Below are 15513 nucleotides of genomic sequence, written 5' to 3'. Positions count from 1 at the left end.
AGAAGTATTTTTTTAAATATATATATATATATATATATATATATATATATATATATATATATATATATATATATAGGCCTGATTTTGCTATTTTGGTATTTAAAATGCTAGAATATAACTTTATATTGTGGTTTGTCTGATGGTATAATGATTAAACATTAAATGAAAATATAAAATGACTCTTACCTTCGACAACAGTCTGTGGAAGCTTTCCCTCCAGGTCGATGCCTTCTTGATGCTGCTGCCTCTACATAACTGCGTCACTGTCCTTTCAGTCGGTCTTCAGGCGTTTCGAGGGTTCCTGCGTTCAGAGTTCAGCGAGGAGAACCTGGAATTCTGGCTGGCCTGTGAGGACTACAGGGTTTCCCCTTCAAACATGCAGAAGACCAAAGCCAGCAGCATCTACAACCAGTTCATCAACCCTGATGCTCCACTGGAAGTCAGTGAAGGAGCGCAGCGCCAAAAATTTATGAATCTTCAAGCCTGTTTTGACCTCCAGTTTTTCGTCCATCTCAGGTGAACCTGGATGCCGAGACCCGTGAGGCTCTGCTGAGCATGATGGACTCGCTGTGTGCCGACACTTTCAACCTAGCACAGCAGAGGATCTACAGCCTGATGGCCAAGGACTCCTTCCCTCGGTTTCTCCGCTCTCACCACTGTGCAGAGGCCATCAAGGCTTATTAAGCTTCCTAGCTGAGAACGGCTTCAGAAACTGATCTTTTCTGCTGGACTTGACTGTAATGTGCAATTTATTTTAGCAACATGTTTAGTCATGCAACAGAAACAGTAGCATAATAATTATAATGCTTAAATGTAGATGCAAAAAAATAAAAAATACTTCCCCCTCTGCACTGCATAAGCTACTAACATTTACAAAGACTGAAATAAAGAGTGGGTTATATAAATCTCTGAATGAGCCATCTTGTGATTTATTCAACATTACTGAATAGATACACTTGCCAAAATAAATTTTAATTTGATAGAATTGCAAATATAACATTTCAGATATATTAAGTTTTAACACAGGTTAGGACTGGGCAATAATCCAATAACATACATATATATACAGCGATAGACACGAGATTAATTTCAGTAGATAACATGTCAGATTTTTCAGTCATTTCACAGAACTCGGAGCCAGAACTGGATGGGGGATGTAGGCTGAGGAAAGGCTTTAGCTGCTCAACCTAAGCTAAGCAAGAGTGGTGGCATCAACTAACTCTCTCACTCTTTGGTTGCTTAGCAACAACCCGTTGAGTAACTTGCAGCAGCAGTTTCATGTTTCGCCACTGTGCCTCATAACTGCTTAAAAATAATAATAAAAAAAAAAGACAGTGAAAACTTTGGATAAAACAGGAAAGGTTTTAAACCTATGAAATACTGCTAATCAATAATTAACATTAACTGATATGAATTCCATATATCACGATTATATGATGAATGTATCATATATGGTGATAAATTTTTTTCAGCCATATCGCTGGTTTACCATCAGAGGTCATTCTTCTTTATTATAATCTGTACCTGATTTTAGCTTCAGGTACAGATCATGTACTTGTGCAGGTTCGTTTCTGTAAACATCTAAATATCCAGGCTGAAAACAAATACGGAAAACAAAAGCACAAAACATTTATCTCACCTTTTTTTTTTTATTGTACAAACACTATAAAGTGACTGAAGGGAAATGGAACCACGCTGAACATAAAACAGCAAACACTGTGTTTGAATGAATTCTCTGCAGCCCCAGCAGAGGTTCCATTAAAGTCCATAACCTGATGAGACCCGGGCGGTGGTGGTTCTTATTTGGAGCTGGTTCCAGGGCGGGCAGCAGCGGACTTTCCTTTCCCCTCAGCACCTTTAACAACAGCCAGGGGCTTGTGGAGGGAGGAGCTGGCCTTCTGGGTCACTTCCTGCTCAATCTTGTTCCTGATAGCAACCTCCAGACCCTTCAGGGAACGGCAGAATTAAAATGAAAGTTTAAGAAACCTCAGTGAGATCAAAATGTTTACACTGAAGAATGTTCTCACCTTCTTTAGCTTCTGTTGCTGAACCACTTGAGCCTTCTTGGGTGCGATAATCCTCCCTTTAGAAGAAATATAAGGATGTAGGTGAACATCGTTATGTTGAATTACTGTTTGCTTTTCAGTATAAGAGGGTAACATCCTACATGCCTTTACCAATAAGCTAATAAGAGTAATATCAACTGTATAAACTGTTTAAAACAAATACAGGTCACAGAGACCGTCTGTTACACTTAACACAACGTGTTTGGTCACATGTTTAGTTCATTTCCGGTTCTTTTTCACTTACCAGACCTAAAATAAAAGAAGTATTGAAACAACAGAGTCATACCTCCTTTCTTCGGTCCTTTTTGTTTGTTTTGTTGGTGTTTCTTGGACCCTCCAGGACGCTGAGCCTTAAATTTCTTTGAGCCTTGAGCCATTTTTACGCAGAAAGAACACAAACTCCTTCTTCGTGTCACAGCGTGGCGCTTTACGTCCGTCTTTGTTCGGTTACCGCCCCCTGCTGGTTAGTTAGCGTCACACAGGAGATATTCAAATCCCAGGGTTTAGAGTTTTCTGCTCTTTTCTCGAAAAAACTCCCCAAACAAACAAACAAACAAAACTAACTGTTGGATGATGTATTTAAATTTTTTATTTAGATTATTATTATTTTTTTAATTATATGTATACAGAAATGTTATAGCCCAAGCAATCATCGGTATGAATGCTGTCTGATGAACAGTGAACTGAACGGGTGAGGAACATACTGAGAGGTATGTTGGTTATTCCTTCCATTTTTGCTTTTTGTCACCCTTAAATGTTTGAGATTAAACAAATTTTAATATCAGACAAATACAACCAGAGTAAGATCTCTCTGTTTTCAGAAATTATGACTCAACAACAGAGAAAATCTGCATCAGTAAAGTTTCAAGGTAAACACCACTGTGTGAGAACAAAGACACCAACATGTTTGCTTCATTTAGTACCTTAGCATGAATATTGTAAATCTGCACTACAAAACTTGACTTTTTAAAACTGAAAACCAGTCACTAAAGTATTGATTAAGGATCTGTACCATTTGTTTCTTTAAGCAAATGGTAACTATACACATTAGCAGTTACTTTTCCTAAAGCTGACTGTTTCCTTACTTTTTCCACTTAAAAGTTGATATTTCAGTTGAATGGTTGAAGCAACATGTCTTTTAAACTCTAACACAGAGTCTCTTGTAGACATATTCATAACTCTAGACATCTTTTTACATTACAACCACAAAGTTCAATGTATTTTATTGGGATTTATTTAAAAGACTGACAAAGTGGTGCATAACTTTAAAGTAGAAGGAAACAACTGTTTTCAACTTTTTTTTTTTTTTTTTTGAGTTTGGCATGCACAAGTATGCAGTCCTTCTGGTACCCGTTTGTGAATTTAATTTTGACTGTCAGGAAAAAAAAGACAAGGGAGAATATGCCATTTCACTGAGGTTTTATTCTTTTTCTGTATTGATGTGAAAGAGAAATCTCTTCATTCATGACAGCCTTATATTCATATATGTATATATATATTTATATATAAAAAAGAAGAATCCAATTTGGAACCATTTCCACGTTACAAACGTAAACAGAGATCAAGTGATTATCAATAATGAAAAACTTGCACTTAAAGAGGCCATCTGAACAACACTCCATCTATTTTAATTCCTTTTTTTGTAACACAAGAGCAGCTACTTTAAAATCAGTGAAGTCAGCGTGGAAACTATGGATTTTTGGCACCAGGACATCTCGGTGTATCTATCAAACACTGCAATGTACTGACGCAGCTTCAGGACATGTTTAAAAATAAAAAAAAGGAAATCTAGCCTAAAGTCCAGTTGATTCAGAATCTAGCCACAAAATTACACTTCACTTTGGGATAAAGATCCGATCAGACTTTCAGTCCAGATTTGTTTTGTTCGAATCGGCTCGCTCTGCTGCAGCCTGGCGCTTGAGAGGTAGTGCGTTTGACTGAGGAGGCCTCCCCAGCATGGCGCTCCGATGGCCTACTCACACAGAGTCACGATGAGAACCAGGAAATGAAAAACAGACCACAGTGAGACGGGTATAATTATTGTGGACAGACAGAGAGGAGACCTTGTACCGCTTACAAAAGAAAAAGACACGGGTTTGTTTGCGACGGATCTGATGGCCTCATAGCTGCTACATACGTGTGGAGCATCGTCATAGAAACGCCCCAGAAAACGTGTCTTGAACAGAAAACAAGCTTTTGCTTAGAAGTTTTCTACGCTCGCATTGTGACCCAACTCTATGTGCCGAGGTTTAACGGGAGAGAAAAACGCAGTGAGACAACTTTACAGTTTTCTAATATATAATCAATCAGGTGATGGATACAGTGAATAACAATGGATTTTTTTTCCTCATCTTTTTTTTTTGGATTAAAAAACTGTGAATTAAAGTTGCAAGTTAATATGGAAACAGTAGAAATGTACACTATTAGGGTTATGGTCTAGAGGTTTTCCCCCCCTCTTTCATTTTTTTTTTAAATAATATAATGCTCACATGTAGTCAAAACTTTTTCCAGTTGTGTGTAGTGAAACAGCAACAGACTGATTGTCTAAAGTATGTTGTGTTAATCATTAATGAAGCCATTGATCCTGGTCTTCCTGTAGCGATACAGTGGGCTGGTTTTCAATACAAAAGTCCACTATCAACACAACTTTTAGCAAACTTAGAGGAAGGGTTATTTCTTTTTTTTTTTTTTTTTTTTGAAAGGAAAAGCTTTCTTAGATAGCTGACATTATGTTTGGACATAAAAAATAAAAGCTCCTGCGGGTTGAAAGCATCTTTCCCACAGCCTCTTTCAGATATGTTGAGATCTTAAGGGAAAATATATCTAATAATTGCTCTGACATGATTTGCAGTGTTCAAATCATTTGCAAAAATACAAGCAAGAAATAAGTGAAGCCACATTTTTCCTTTTAGCGATCAATTAGACAAAGGTAGCACAAGCTGTTAAAATAAAAGCTTCACTTTGTAGGGTTTGACCTCTCGTATATATATTTATATATATCATTTTCCCCCCTCTTCTATAAACTACATCACAGTGGCACACACGGAGACAAAAGCTCAGAAAATTAACCAAATTGTTTAAAAAAAATTTAACCTTCCTGAAGAAACAAAATGGCTGACAGGCGGTAAGTGATAGATTTTATTTATCCTCATTTCATCCTCCCTGACTTTGATGCATTAAAACTGATTATATGCACAAAACCCCCCGCCCAATTACAAATGCAGCCTACCAGAAAAACGTTTCATTCCTGCAGTGTTTCATATGCGTGGAGACGATACTGAATCTGAAATTGAAGCCGACCCCAAATTTCCTCATTTTCCCCACTTTGTTTGATTCTTATGACCTTTGAGCACACGTTATGTGAAACTCTTGACCTCTCTGTCAACACCAAGCAGCGTTTTGGGGGAGGTAGGAACTGCAGCATCAGCTGAACACGTCAAAGGATTTCTCAGCACCCGAATCGCTCTTGGAGCGGGGAAAACTTGCAACCACTTCTGAATAACCGCTAAAAATATCTATATATGCATGTCGGGTAAGTTGCTGGGTTCAGAGATCTTTAGGTCTCATGTTAAGGTGAACACAGTAAATTAGGCTCAAAATTGACTAAAGTCAGCAAATATTATGCACTCACTGTTTTTGCCAAATACAAAATTAGAAAATTTGTAAATATATCTTTACCAAATCTCTCTAACTTTTCTATACGATATCAGCGCTACGTGATCTTAAGTTGTCGAAAATATGCCAAGCCTAAACATATCGTACAATAACTATGGAAAAGATCTTCTTTTTTTTTTTCATGCTTCACACCGTCAGGTTTAGACTTGTACATGACTTCAAAAAAAAAAAAAACATCAGTTAAATTTAAGAGGCGGGTTGAATCCAAACAGCTGAAGCACATTCTGAAGGGAACAAGAAAGGCAAGAAGTGACCGAGAGTCTGAAGCCCGCCGACTGAAACTTGTCGGGCGGAAAGAGAGAGAGGCTTTACATTCAGACTGCAGATGGCGTTTCTGTGTTGGCTGCAATGCTTTTTTTTGTTTTTGTTTTTTTACAAATACTGCAAAGGAAAAACAAAACAAAAAATAAGGAAACGTTTTAAGGAAAAGTTCACGGCCACATAAAGACGGAGGCATCTACCACTCACACCTGCTTTCTGTTCTCCATCGGCTCTACAGTCGGTGTGGCCAGATTAGTGAAAATGTATTAAAGCAGAGATCCGATTCCTGTATTAAAGGAACAGGAAGTAACATTTATTTTCCATTAAACTGCATTCAAATTTAATCTTGATTAATCATGCTTGTTAGTAATTTGTAAAGGCAACATTAGCTTATTGAATTAATTTGCCACAATCTGACTATTTTTCCTCTGCTCGACAGCTCGAACACCCAAAAACAACAACAACAAAAAAAAAACTTGTTTCAACACTTCATTAAATCCAACAAAGTATTTTTCTTTATTATTACTTACTTCATTGGCCATAGAGGAAATTGCTACATGTTAGCTCCAGGGTGTGTTTTCATTTCAAATGATCCATTACTTGTTTGGTGACTCAAAAAGTTTTCTTTTTATCCGTTTCCAACAAGAACGCAGTCGACTCGCATTCAGACGGTTGTGGGTTTGATTCCAGTCGAAGCGCTTACGGGCTGCTGGGCACCTAAACCCAAAATGTCCTGTGGATCTGCCCATCAGACATCCATTTATTAGAATATTTCATCATTTTCTGTTTATAAATGCAAACAAAAAGAACGTCCATTCACAGAAGTTCTCTCTTTAGACTAATTAAAATCAGATAAAAGGTTAAGGAATATCAGCTTTGACGAATAAATGCTGATAATTGCTTCAATTTTAATTGGATTAAAATCTAAGTTTTCTGAAAATACAAATTTTTCAGAGGTTTTTACATTTTTATTTTTTATAGTCTTTAGAAAGTTAAAAATAACCAGTAAGAACTGAAATTGGCAGGTCAGACCTTAATGAACTGAAGAAAATGACTAATCTGTCCATCTTTACTCGTACTAGAACCTTGCATTAAAAATAAAAGTCTAATGATAAAGAGTAACAGAGAAATGGCATTAAAGTACAAAACTATGCTGAAAGACAGAAACCAGTGAACAAAATTAAGATTAAAGCCATAGGTCGCTGTTTTCTCTCTTTTTTTGCTACCAAGTAAAAAAAAAAAACTGACTGCACATAATTCACGAGTAATAATCGAATAATATTTGACAAGAAGATGCAGGTGAAGTGGTAGTGAACCAAGACCTCCATTTTAGAGTGAACTATTCCTTTAAAAAGTTAGGATTATATCAAAAAAAGCCCCAGGCTCAGAGTGTTTGTGTCTCTAGAGTAGAGTCGTCTGTCAGGACACGTGTGTGTGTGTGTTTATAGGTATTATGCAAGTATACATGTGTGATATAATACAGTACAGTCAGTGAGATGAAGACATGAAGTGAGGTATAAATACAGCCATGTCCTGTAAAAGGCTTCAGCCGATTGGTTCAAATATCTAAACGCACTGGTTAAAAAGAAAAAAAAAAAAAAAAAAAAAATTACTTTACCAAGAAAGGCTGTTTATAAACATCTACGATCTTTAATTTCAATTAGTTATAGTGAAAAAGTTCTACACTGAATAACTGAAATTAAATGTTAATATAACATTTTAAGTGGCAAATTTGATTTTAGGTAACCATATTTTTGGTTAAAATAGCAGTACCTTTTTTTTTTTTTTTTTTACTAGCAGAGGTTAGTTTTCTACATATTTACACTACCGGCAGGGAATAGATATTTACAAGTAGGTAGCAGCATTCTGGAAATCACGACTGATATGTTATGGAAAACGTCGTGTCCTTGTTTTTTTTTATATTTTTTATTTCTATTTTACTTCTTTCCTCAACTATGACTCTAGAAGCTTATTTTGCCAAATTGAATTAAACTGTGTCCAGCTGTTGAGCGCTGTTGGCTGCAGAAGCTGTTTCAAAAGACTTGAAAAGGAAGAAAAGAAAAAAAAAACAAACAGAAAATGAATCGTGGAATAAAGTGAGACGTGAAGATGACAGAAAAAGGATTTAAAAGTAAGGAGAGACTGCAGATGTCTTCTCAACTCCCTGCAGTGAAAAAAATCTCCTTTTTTTTTTTTGTTCGTTTGTTTTCGATTTTGTTTGCGGCTGGCAGAGAGACTAAAGATTTTCAGACAGTGCACCACTGACACGTTACAGTGACTGTGCATTGATTAAAACCAAAGTAAAACCACAAACTGTGCACCCTCAGTGAAGACAAGAGTGTCTTTTAGAAGAGCGTGACGTGAGTGTGCAGTGGTGCACCGGAGCCAGCAGGGGGCGCTGGGAGCTCGCCTTAGAGAGCGGTGAGGCGGCCGGTGAGCGCTGCCTGGAGCTCCGACGGGAGGAAGACCCCCAGCTCGGTGATGATGCCTCCGGTGATGAGCTGGTGAGGCGTCACGTCAAACGCCGGGTTCCACACCTCGATACCTGCAGTCAGGAAAAGGTGGTTGTTATTTTGATGTTTTTTAAATGGAGCATACAATTAAAGACCCTGTTAGATTAATTAAAGACCCGTTAGGTTAACTTAGATGTCTGCTCTTCTTACGCATTGCCAGTCTTTCCTGCACTTGGTTCGAGTTCCTTCGTTTGAGATCGTTTACAGGAACGTTGTTCTGAGATTTAGTGACTGGCTAACTTCCTCCTGTAGTCCTTAGGACAGGTAAAACAAAAGACGTAAATGGGAAAAAATGTCGAGGGGTTTCAACTTGGATTCTCATCCGAAACTGTATCCGAAAAGTCGATTGATACCATTTTATTGGAGTATGAAAAGTTGCTAAATATAGCAAAAAAGTTGCTAAGTTGGCAACAGTGGGATGTCTATTGTACTCAGTACACAACTGCTGATTATTCTTAAGAAAAGAAAACAAAAACAAAAAAACAGAGAACGCTCTTAGGTAAAGGTTTCAAAAATGTGGCAAGAAAACCTGAAAGTTTTCAAATATGAAAAATAAATCACTACTGGTCTTTCTATTGTTTTTTTAAGTAGATAAAATAAAATTAAGCTTGACAGGCTCCTCTAAAACTGAAACAGCATTGATATTTATGGATTATGATATACTGCATAGGAAAAGACTTATTTATTTTTCACCCATTAGATTATTCCCAATGTCTGCAGGTAGACGGTGCATGGACCGCTAATACTACAAATCCCAGAATGCTGCTGTGTTGGCTTGCCAACTACAAGACCCCTCCCTCCTCTGTTGACAGTGGTACACAACATAGCTGTAGTAACATTGAAGTTTTTCAGCTATAAGTCTTCTATTCTACGTAAAAACAACTAGATCCCGTAATGCCTTTTAAATAATTGTGTAAAAACAGAAGTAACATGATATTGTTTCATGCAATCAGATACTGACCAATGGCTGACAAGAACTGCATTTATGTCAAACCATTATTTTGAAATAATTTTAAAACTGTAACTGTAACATGGCTGTCAGAAAAGATAAAGAGCTCAGAAATGAAGAAGCACTAATCTGCCACTCACAGTCTGTCGTCCTTATTGAGACTGGTGCATTATGTCAGTGAAGCATAATGAGAAAGTAATAAATTGAATCGTTTGTCCTCAGTTCACCTAAAGAAAAAAAAAAAAAAACAACAACATTCCCGTCTCACAGACTTTGCCTCCAAGGACCTCATTAGTGCTCAACCTAATCAACGCATTTGCTTTGTCTGCAACTCGGCACAAAAACGCCCCAGTCTCGACTCAACTGTGGAGACGTTTCAAAGTCTGAGACATCGGCATGAAAAGACTGAGCTCCAGCTTATCCCAGACTAAATGCAGTTTGTGAATTTTCTTTTAGCTTTTAAGGCCAAACTTCCTGAGAACAGCGTTTTTGGCGCTTTGTTTGATGTTTTCGATTCAGTGTCAGCAAGTCAAAATCCTGTAGTTTGATGGTTAAAATGCAACAGTTTGCTAAAAATGTTTAACAAATCAAGGAAAAAATGTCCAACTGATAAATCAAGGTGGAAACTGCTGCCTTCATTAGAATCAGATTTTATCCTTTAAAAAGCAACTTTTCTTTTTCAGTATTTCTTCCCCTTCATGGTTTTCGACACATACCAACATAAAAGCAAACTCCATCTTTTTGTCAGGACTGTGGAGAAACTTTACATTTAACCAGGTTTCACCAACTCAAATTTCAGACTTTAAGACATTTTAAATGCAGTTACGAATGGAATTTCAGACCTGCATCTCCACAGAAATGTACGAAATCCATCTAGCCAAGTGCCGATAAATTTGCAAAGAAGCGAAGGACGCCAGCTAGCTAGCAAGAGTATGTTAGCAGCTAGTTATTGATAGCTTCAACCGTCTCGAGTAACAAACGCATTGAAGATGTCTGAGTGCGACTCAAACGTTTTCCTGACAGAAAAAGTCCTGCGACAGAAAAACATAGATTATATGAAAGTAAGACAGAATTTAAGACCTGTGATTAACATGTGAAGGGCTAACTTCTTTTTAAAAAATGAATTAAAGACATTTTAAGGCCTTAATTTCAGATACATTAATTAAAGACTTAAGGACAGCCTGTTAACTGAATTTTCCTGTCCCGTATAAGTTGAGATGTTAATGTTTCCTACCGGGCGCCGCAATGGGGACTCCGTTTATACTGGTGAGCTCCTCAGGGGGCCGCACTTCGATGATGATGTCCCGGCCACTCTCGAGGCTCAGGTCGCACGACGTGCTGGGTGCAGCCACGTAGAAAGGGATCCCATGGTGCTTTGCGGCGATGGCCAGCTGGTACGTGCCCACCTTGTTGGCTGTGTCACCGTTAGCGACGACTCGGTCAGCACCCACCACCACAGCTGAGAGAGGAGGACAAAAAAAAAGTCGGTGAGATGTCATGGGATGAAAGACGGCGTCCTCGAGAGTCCCTACCTGTGATGTCCATTTCCCTCATGGTGAGGGCCGCCATGCTGTCCGTGATGAGCGTGGCAGGGATGCCCTCTGCGACCGCCTCGTACGCCGTCAGCCTGGAGCCCTGGTTGTACGGCCTCGTCTCCGTGCAGTACACGCGCTTCAGCCGGCCCAGGGCGTGGAGGCTCCTCACCACGCCTGCACACAGAACCGCCGTTAAGAGACGGAAACGTCCACAGTCTGCCCTCCCGTCGGATCCGAAGCTCCCCTCTCACCGAGCGCCGTCCCGTATCCGGCCGTGGCCAGCGACCCGGTGTTGCAGTGCGTGAGGATGGTGACAGAGTCCCTCGGGACGCCCGACAGAATGTGCTGGGCTCCGTAGTTGCCGATCTTCCTGTTGTCGTTGACGTCGCGCTCCAGCATGTCTTCGATCCAGGAGATGACACTGCAGGGTGAAAGTGTATGGAAAATATTTAGTGCAAAGTAACAAATTCGTCTTTTTACAACCAAACCTTAATAATAATTTATCCAGTCTTTTACTGAAAAGTCGACTTTGCTCTATCCAGAGTGTTTTGAAAGAAAGTTAGCCAAATCCTGTTTTAATAAGAGAGTAAATTTGTCCAACAGAGTCTAAAAGAATTTGAAAACTAGAGTCTGCTCTTTTAATACAGCAAATGTGCAACACCTTTTTTCAAGTTTTGGATCTATGATAAATAACATCCCTTTCCTACAAAAAACAAAACAAGACAAGCACTTAACTAGACTTTCCTCCCCTCACAAAAACCTCAAAACTGCTTCAGTGTTGTGGTTACTAGCTACTGCAGGTGAAATAGTTACTACTAAAAATGGTTCCACATGACCACCGTCCTTCACAAATACCCGTTTGACACAAAGCAGCACAAACTGCTTGCAACGACACAATTACAAGGGATTCGTGAGACAAAAATGCATCTGTAAAATAATTGGAATGGATTTACCAGCAAACGAAGGGAGAAAGAGTGATTTTTATTTTTCTAACTGAGGCAAACCTGATGTGCTGTTGTCTACAAACAATCTGCAGCTGACATTTCCTGTGGCAATTACAAATTTCTTCTCATGGCAAGTGTAATGCTCACAGCTACCAATTTGCGCTCTAAAAAAAAAAGAAATCTGATAACATTAACAGTTTTTTTTTTTTTTCCCCCAAACCCACACCTGGAGCTGGTGCTGAATGAGCGAGTGTGTTAAAGCAGCAGCAGCTACTTCAGGAGAATCCAGGAAGGTGAAAGCTGGAGTCGAATAATTTCACACTGAAGTTAAATTCTGCTGGTTTCACACAAAAGCAGTGCGATGTGATTTCAGGTTTTATTTTTGCAGATTTTCAGTATCCTGAAGGGTTTTTCTGTTCAAGTGTTAAGTAGGGCTGGGTGATAAAAACCGATTTCAGTTCAATTTAAAAATACTTTATCATACCAAAGGGAAATTAAACACTATTACTAAACCAATTCATCAATTTTTTGTTGCTTTAAGATCAAATTTTTTTGGGAAAATCTGGATTTTTCTTCACTAATGCCCTCCTTGTGTTTTCACAGCTCAGAGTGACGTTGGCTCGCCAAGGCCGCCATCTTGTAGGACAAGCTTCCATTTATTTGGATTTTGAGTGGAGCTCAACTCTGCAGCAGACTATGAGGGCAGATATCAGGTTGGAGTGTTTACAGACCACCTAACTTTACAATAGTTCCTAAGAAATCGCCACAGAAAACGATCAGCAGCAGAACAGGGACTCAACGTAGGAACATCAGGTTTTTGCGCGTTGACGGACTCGTCCGCCTGCCCACCTGTCCCTGAGCTGCTCCGAGTTCTTCTCCATGCTCTCGTTCTCGGCGAACTCCATCAGCTCGCGGGCGGCTCGGCCCATGTTGACGGCGGTGGGCCTGGCTGAAGTGAGGTGACACAGAGACTCCCTGATGAAGGTCACGGGGTCGTCGCCCCCAGCGCCCGCCCGCAGCTCCACAGCCAGGCTGAGGCAGCCCACGATGGCGATGGCTGGAGCGCCGCGCACCTGGACAGGGAGGGAGAGGTCGGTGGTCACGCCGAGCCCGAGACGTGTTGGTCAGAGAGGCAGCGGGGGCGATCGGAAAATCTGTCACTACCGTTTTGAAGCTACAGTTAGCATGTCTGTAAAAGCAGCAGAATGCAGGCTAGCCAAGCAGCAGAGAGATCGACTGATAAAAGCTAAAATCAGCTCCCAGTTTTACTCCATTATGGTAAAAAAAAACAAACAAACAAACAAAAAAACACTGACATCCTGCATAATAAGCATTTAAAACTATAATTAGTGGGTTTTTAATCCTCATGTTTTTTTTTTTTTTTTTTGCTTAAGTCACATAAATTTATACCAAATTTATACCAAATGTATAACACTGTTATACATTTTAAATTACCAGGAGAAGCTACGCAAATAACATATGAGCAACCAGATTGTTTTATACAGTTTTGTTTTTAGTCCTGTTAAGGCTGCGATAATGTGGCATTTTTAGTCCAGGTTGCCAACCCAGTGAAACAGAATTACATTTGGGGTCTTTCCAATTACTATTCATGTGGCCATTTCATCTAATACTCCTTTATGTCAGCATGTTCAAAGGTTAAGACATCATTTATCTAACATTACGTAGATAAATGACGAACATAGTAGATAATTTTGGCAGTTTAGGAGACCATACTAGTTAGACCTCTCAATAAATTAGCACATACACAATAAGTTAATTAACTTTAGTTATTCAACTCAAAAAGCAAAAGTCATACACTCACTACTCACAGGATGACATAGTTCAAGGTTTTATTTCAATTAGTTTGGATGATTGTGGCTTATAGCGAGTTAATATCCAAAATTCAATGTAGATAATATAAGAACAATAAATCAGTATTTTTTGTTGTCGTTTTAAATACTTAAATTTCAGGATCACTGAGAAAGTCCGTGTCCCAAACCTCCAGACTCTGGGAGCTAAATTTAAAATTAAATACAAGATATACTCTCCTCTGAAAAAATTAATTAGGCCACCGAGTCACAGTTTGGTCATTTCTCTCCCTTCGCCATTTAGTAATGCAGTAGTAATGTCCTTGACATGTCGAGGCTCTCCACACCTTGAGAAGCTCCCTCAAACTTTACTCCAGAACTGTGGTTATTCCTATCGCTGGTGCACTTTTTTCCTTCCACTCAACTTTCCTTTTGATACCTTTATTATATACAGCGCTCCAAACATCCATTTATTAATGTGCTTTTGTGGCTTACTGTCCCTATGCAGGGCGTCAGTGATTGAATGTATAAGCAATACTGTGTGCATCACATCAAAAATGATTTACTGGCTCTGTTATATTTTAATTATCTGTCCCGGACATCAAAAACGACCGGAAATAAATCTTCACAAATACGTCACCCTCCGGATAACGACCTGATATACCGACATGAACTCTTTGAAGGCGTTCTGATTTATAAAAATGCACCTGTGTGAGATCACTTCTACCTCCTATCACACTCCGCGGTTCCACCCACCCAGGATCAGCCCCAGTACTCCCTGCTCGGTGTGTGTAGCTGGAAAGACAAAAGAGTGAATAACTGCTGCGCTTTAATTCATAAAAAATCTCCAGGAACTTCTATGTTACGCATTTACTGTCGCATTTTTATACATTTCGGGAATGCAAAAACGCAGAAATGGAGCAGCTGGAGGCGTCGTTGAATGCAGCACAGGACCAAAACGCGAACAAAAAAAAAAAAAAAATCCCTGGCAAAGGTCATTAATAATTCATCAATAATCTCTCCCAAAGAAAGGGAGAAGTGTGGCTTCAAAGCACTCGATAAACGCAAATAATAAAAATAAAAATAAAAAACTATGAATGGAGGGCAGGTAGCGGGGGACGCTGCGGCTTCAGGTGAACGCACAACAACAACAATAAAATATGGTAGAGGCCGTCAGAGACACATGTGTGCGGCGGCGGGAGCACAAAAGAGCCGACACCAGCCACATGCAGGCACCGAGGCGAGCCTACCTTCATGGATTTGATGGCCTCGTAGGCGCCCTGCACGGAGCGGATGTCTTCATACACGGTCTGGTGTGGCAGCAGCAGCTGGTTGAGGATCTGCAGAGACCCGGACCGGTAGCGGATCGCTTCCAGCGTCATGACCGAACAAATGAAGGAGGATGATAGTGGAGGAGGAGGAGGAAGTGAAGGAGGGGGTAGGGGGATATGCACGCTCTTATCACGTTCAGGTTCTTCCACACACACACACAGTCTCTCCGTGTCGGAACGAATCCACGCTGAAGTGACCGCGGCCTGGCGGAGGAAGAGTCCCGGGAGGCGCCGCAAGGAGAGGAGGAAGAGGAGTGGAGGGGTGGGGGAGGCAAGTGTAGCAAGACGGGGAGGAAGAGGAGGAGACGGTGTTGCTACGAAAAAAAAAAAAAAAAAAAAAAAAAGCAAAAAATTTTTGGCTGTTAAGAAGCAAAAAAAAAAAAGATTTAAAGGCAGGACTGGAACCCTCCACACACCGACAGGAACTGAAG

The 15513-nt window shown here is 39.7% G+C and overlaps 3 protein-coding genes across 4 annotated transcripts in view; 1 reads left to right on the top strand and 2 right to left on the bottom strand.

Annotated features, from left to right (window-relative positions):
• LOC106960585 (regulator of G-protein signaling 5) overlaps positions 1-909 on the top strand; it is a 40125-nt gene extending 39216 nt beyond the window's left edge. For both annotated transcript variants that reach the window (XM_015053736.1, XM_015053735.1), the window contains 2 exons: positions 276-439; positions 517-909. In XM_015053736.1, coding sequence (XP_014909222.1) covers positions 276-439; positions 517-684 — 332 coding nt within the window. In that variant the 3' untranslated portion in view covers positions 685-909. The remainder of the gene's footprint in view (positions 1-275; positions 440-516) is intronic.
• Positions 910-1629: 720 nt separating this feature from the next.
• On the bottom strand, positions 1630-2515 carry cunh19orf53 (chromosome unknown C19orf53 homolog). The gene is made up of 3 exons (XM_015053737.1): positions 2353-2515; positions 2028-2083; positions 1630-1946 (listed from the first exon to the last, which is right to left on the bottom strand). Exons 1-3 carry the CDS (start codon positions 2441-2443, stop codon positions 1800-1802), a joined length of 294 nt encoding a protein of 97 aa, XP_014909223.1. The 5' UTR covers positions 2444-2515; the 3' UTR covers positions 1630-1799.
• Positions 2516-8207: 5692 nt separating this feature from the next.
• On the bottom strand, positions 8208-15429 carry mri1 (methylthioribose-1-phosphate isomerase 1). The gene is made up of 6 exons (XM_015053744.1): positions 15002-15429; positions 12793-13016; positions 11251-11420; positions 10997-11173; positions 10699-10923; positions 8208-8547 (listed from the first exon to the last, which is right to left on the bottom strand). Exons 1-6 carry the CDS (start codon positions 15131-15133, stop codon positions 8414-8416), a joined length of 1062 nt encoding a protein of 353 aa, XP_014909230.1. The 5' UTR covers positions 15134-15429; the 3' UTR covers positions 8208-8413.
• Between the last annotated feature and the right edge of the window lie 84 nt (positions 15430-15513).

Source organism: Poecilia latipinna, unplaced genomic scaffold (genome assembly GCF_001443285.1).
Source record: "Poecilia latipinna isolate Pla-1442-1.1 unplaced genomic scaffold, P_latipinna-1.0 Scaffold1200, whole genome shotgun sequence".
NCBI lineage: Eukaryota > Metazoa > Chordata > Actinopteri > Cyprinodontiformes > Poeciliidae > Poecilia > Poecilia latipinna.
Note: the sequence above shows the minus strand (reverse complement) of the source record. Positions and strands in the feature narration are given on the sequence as shown.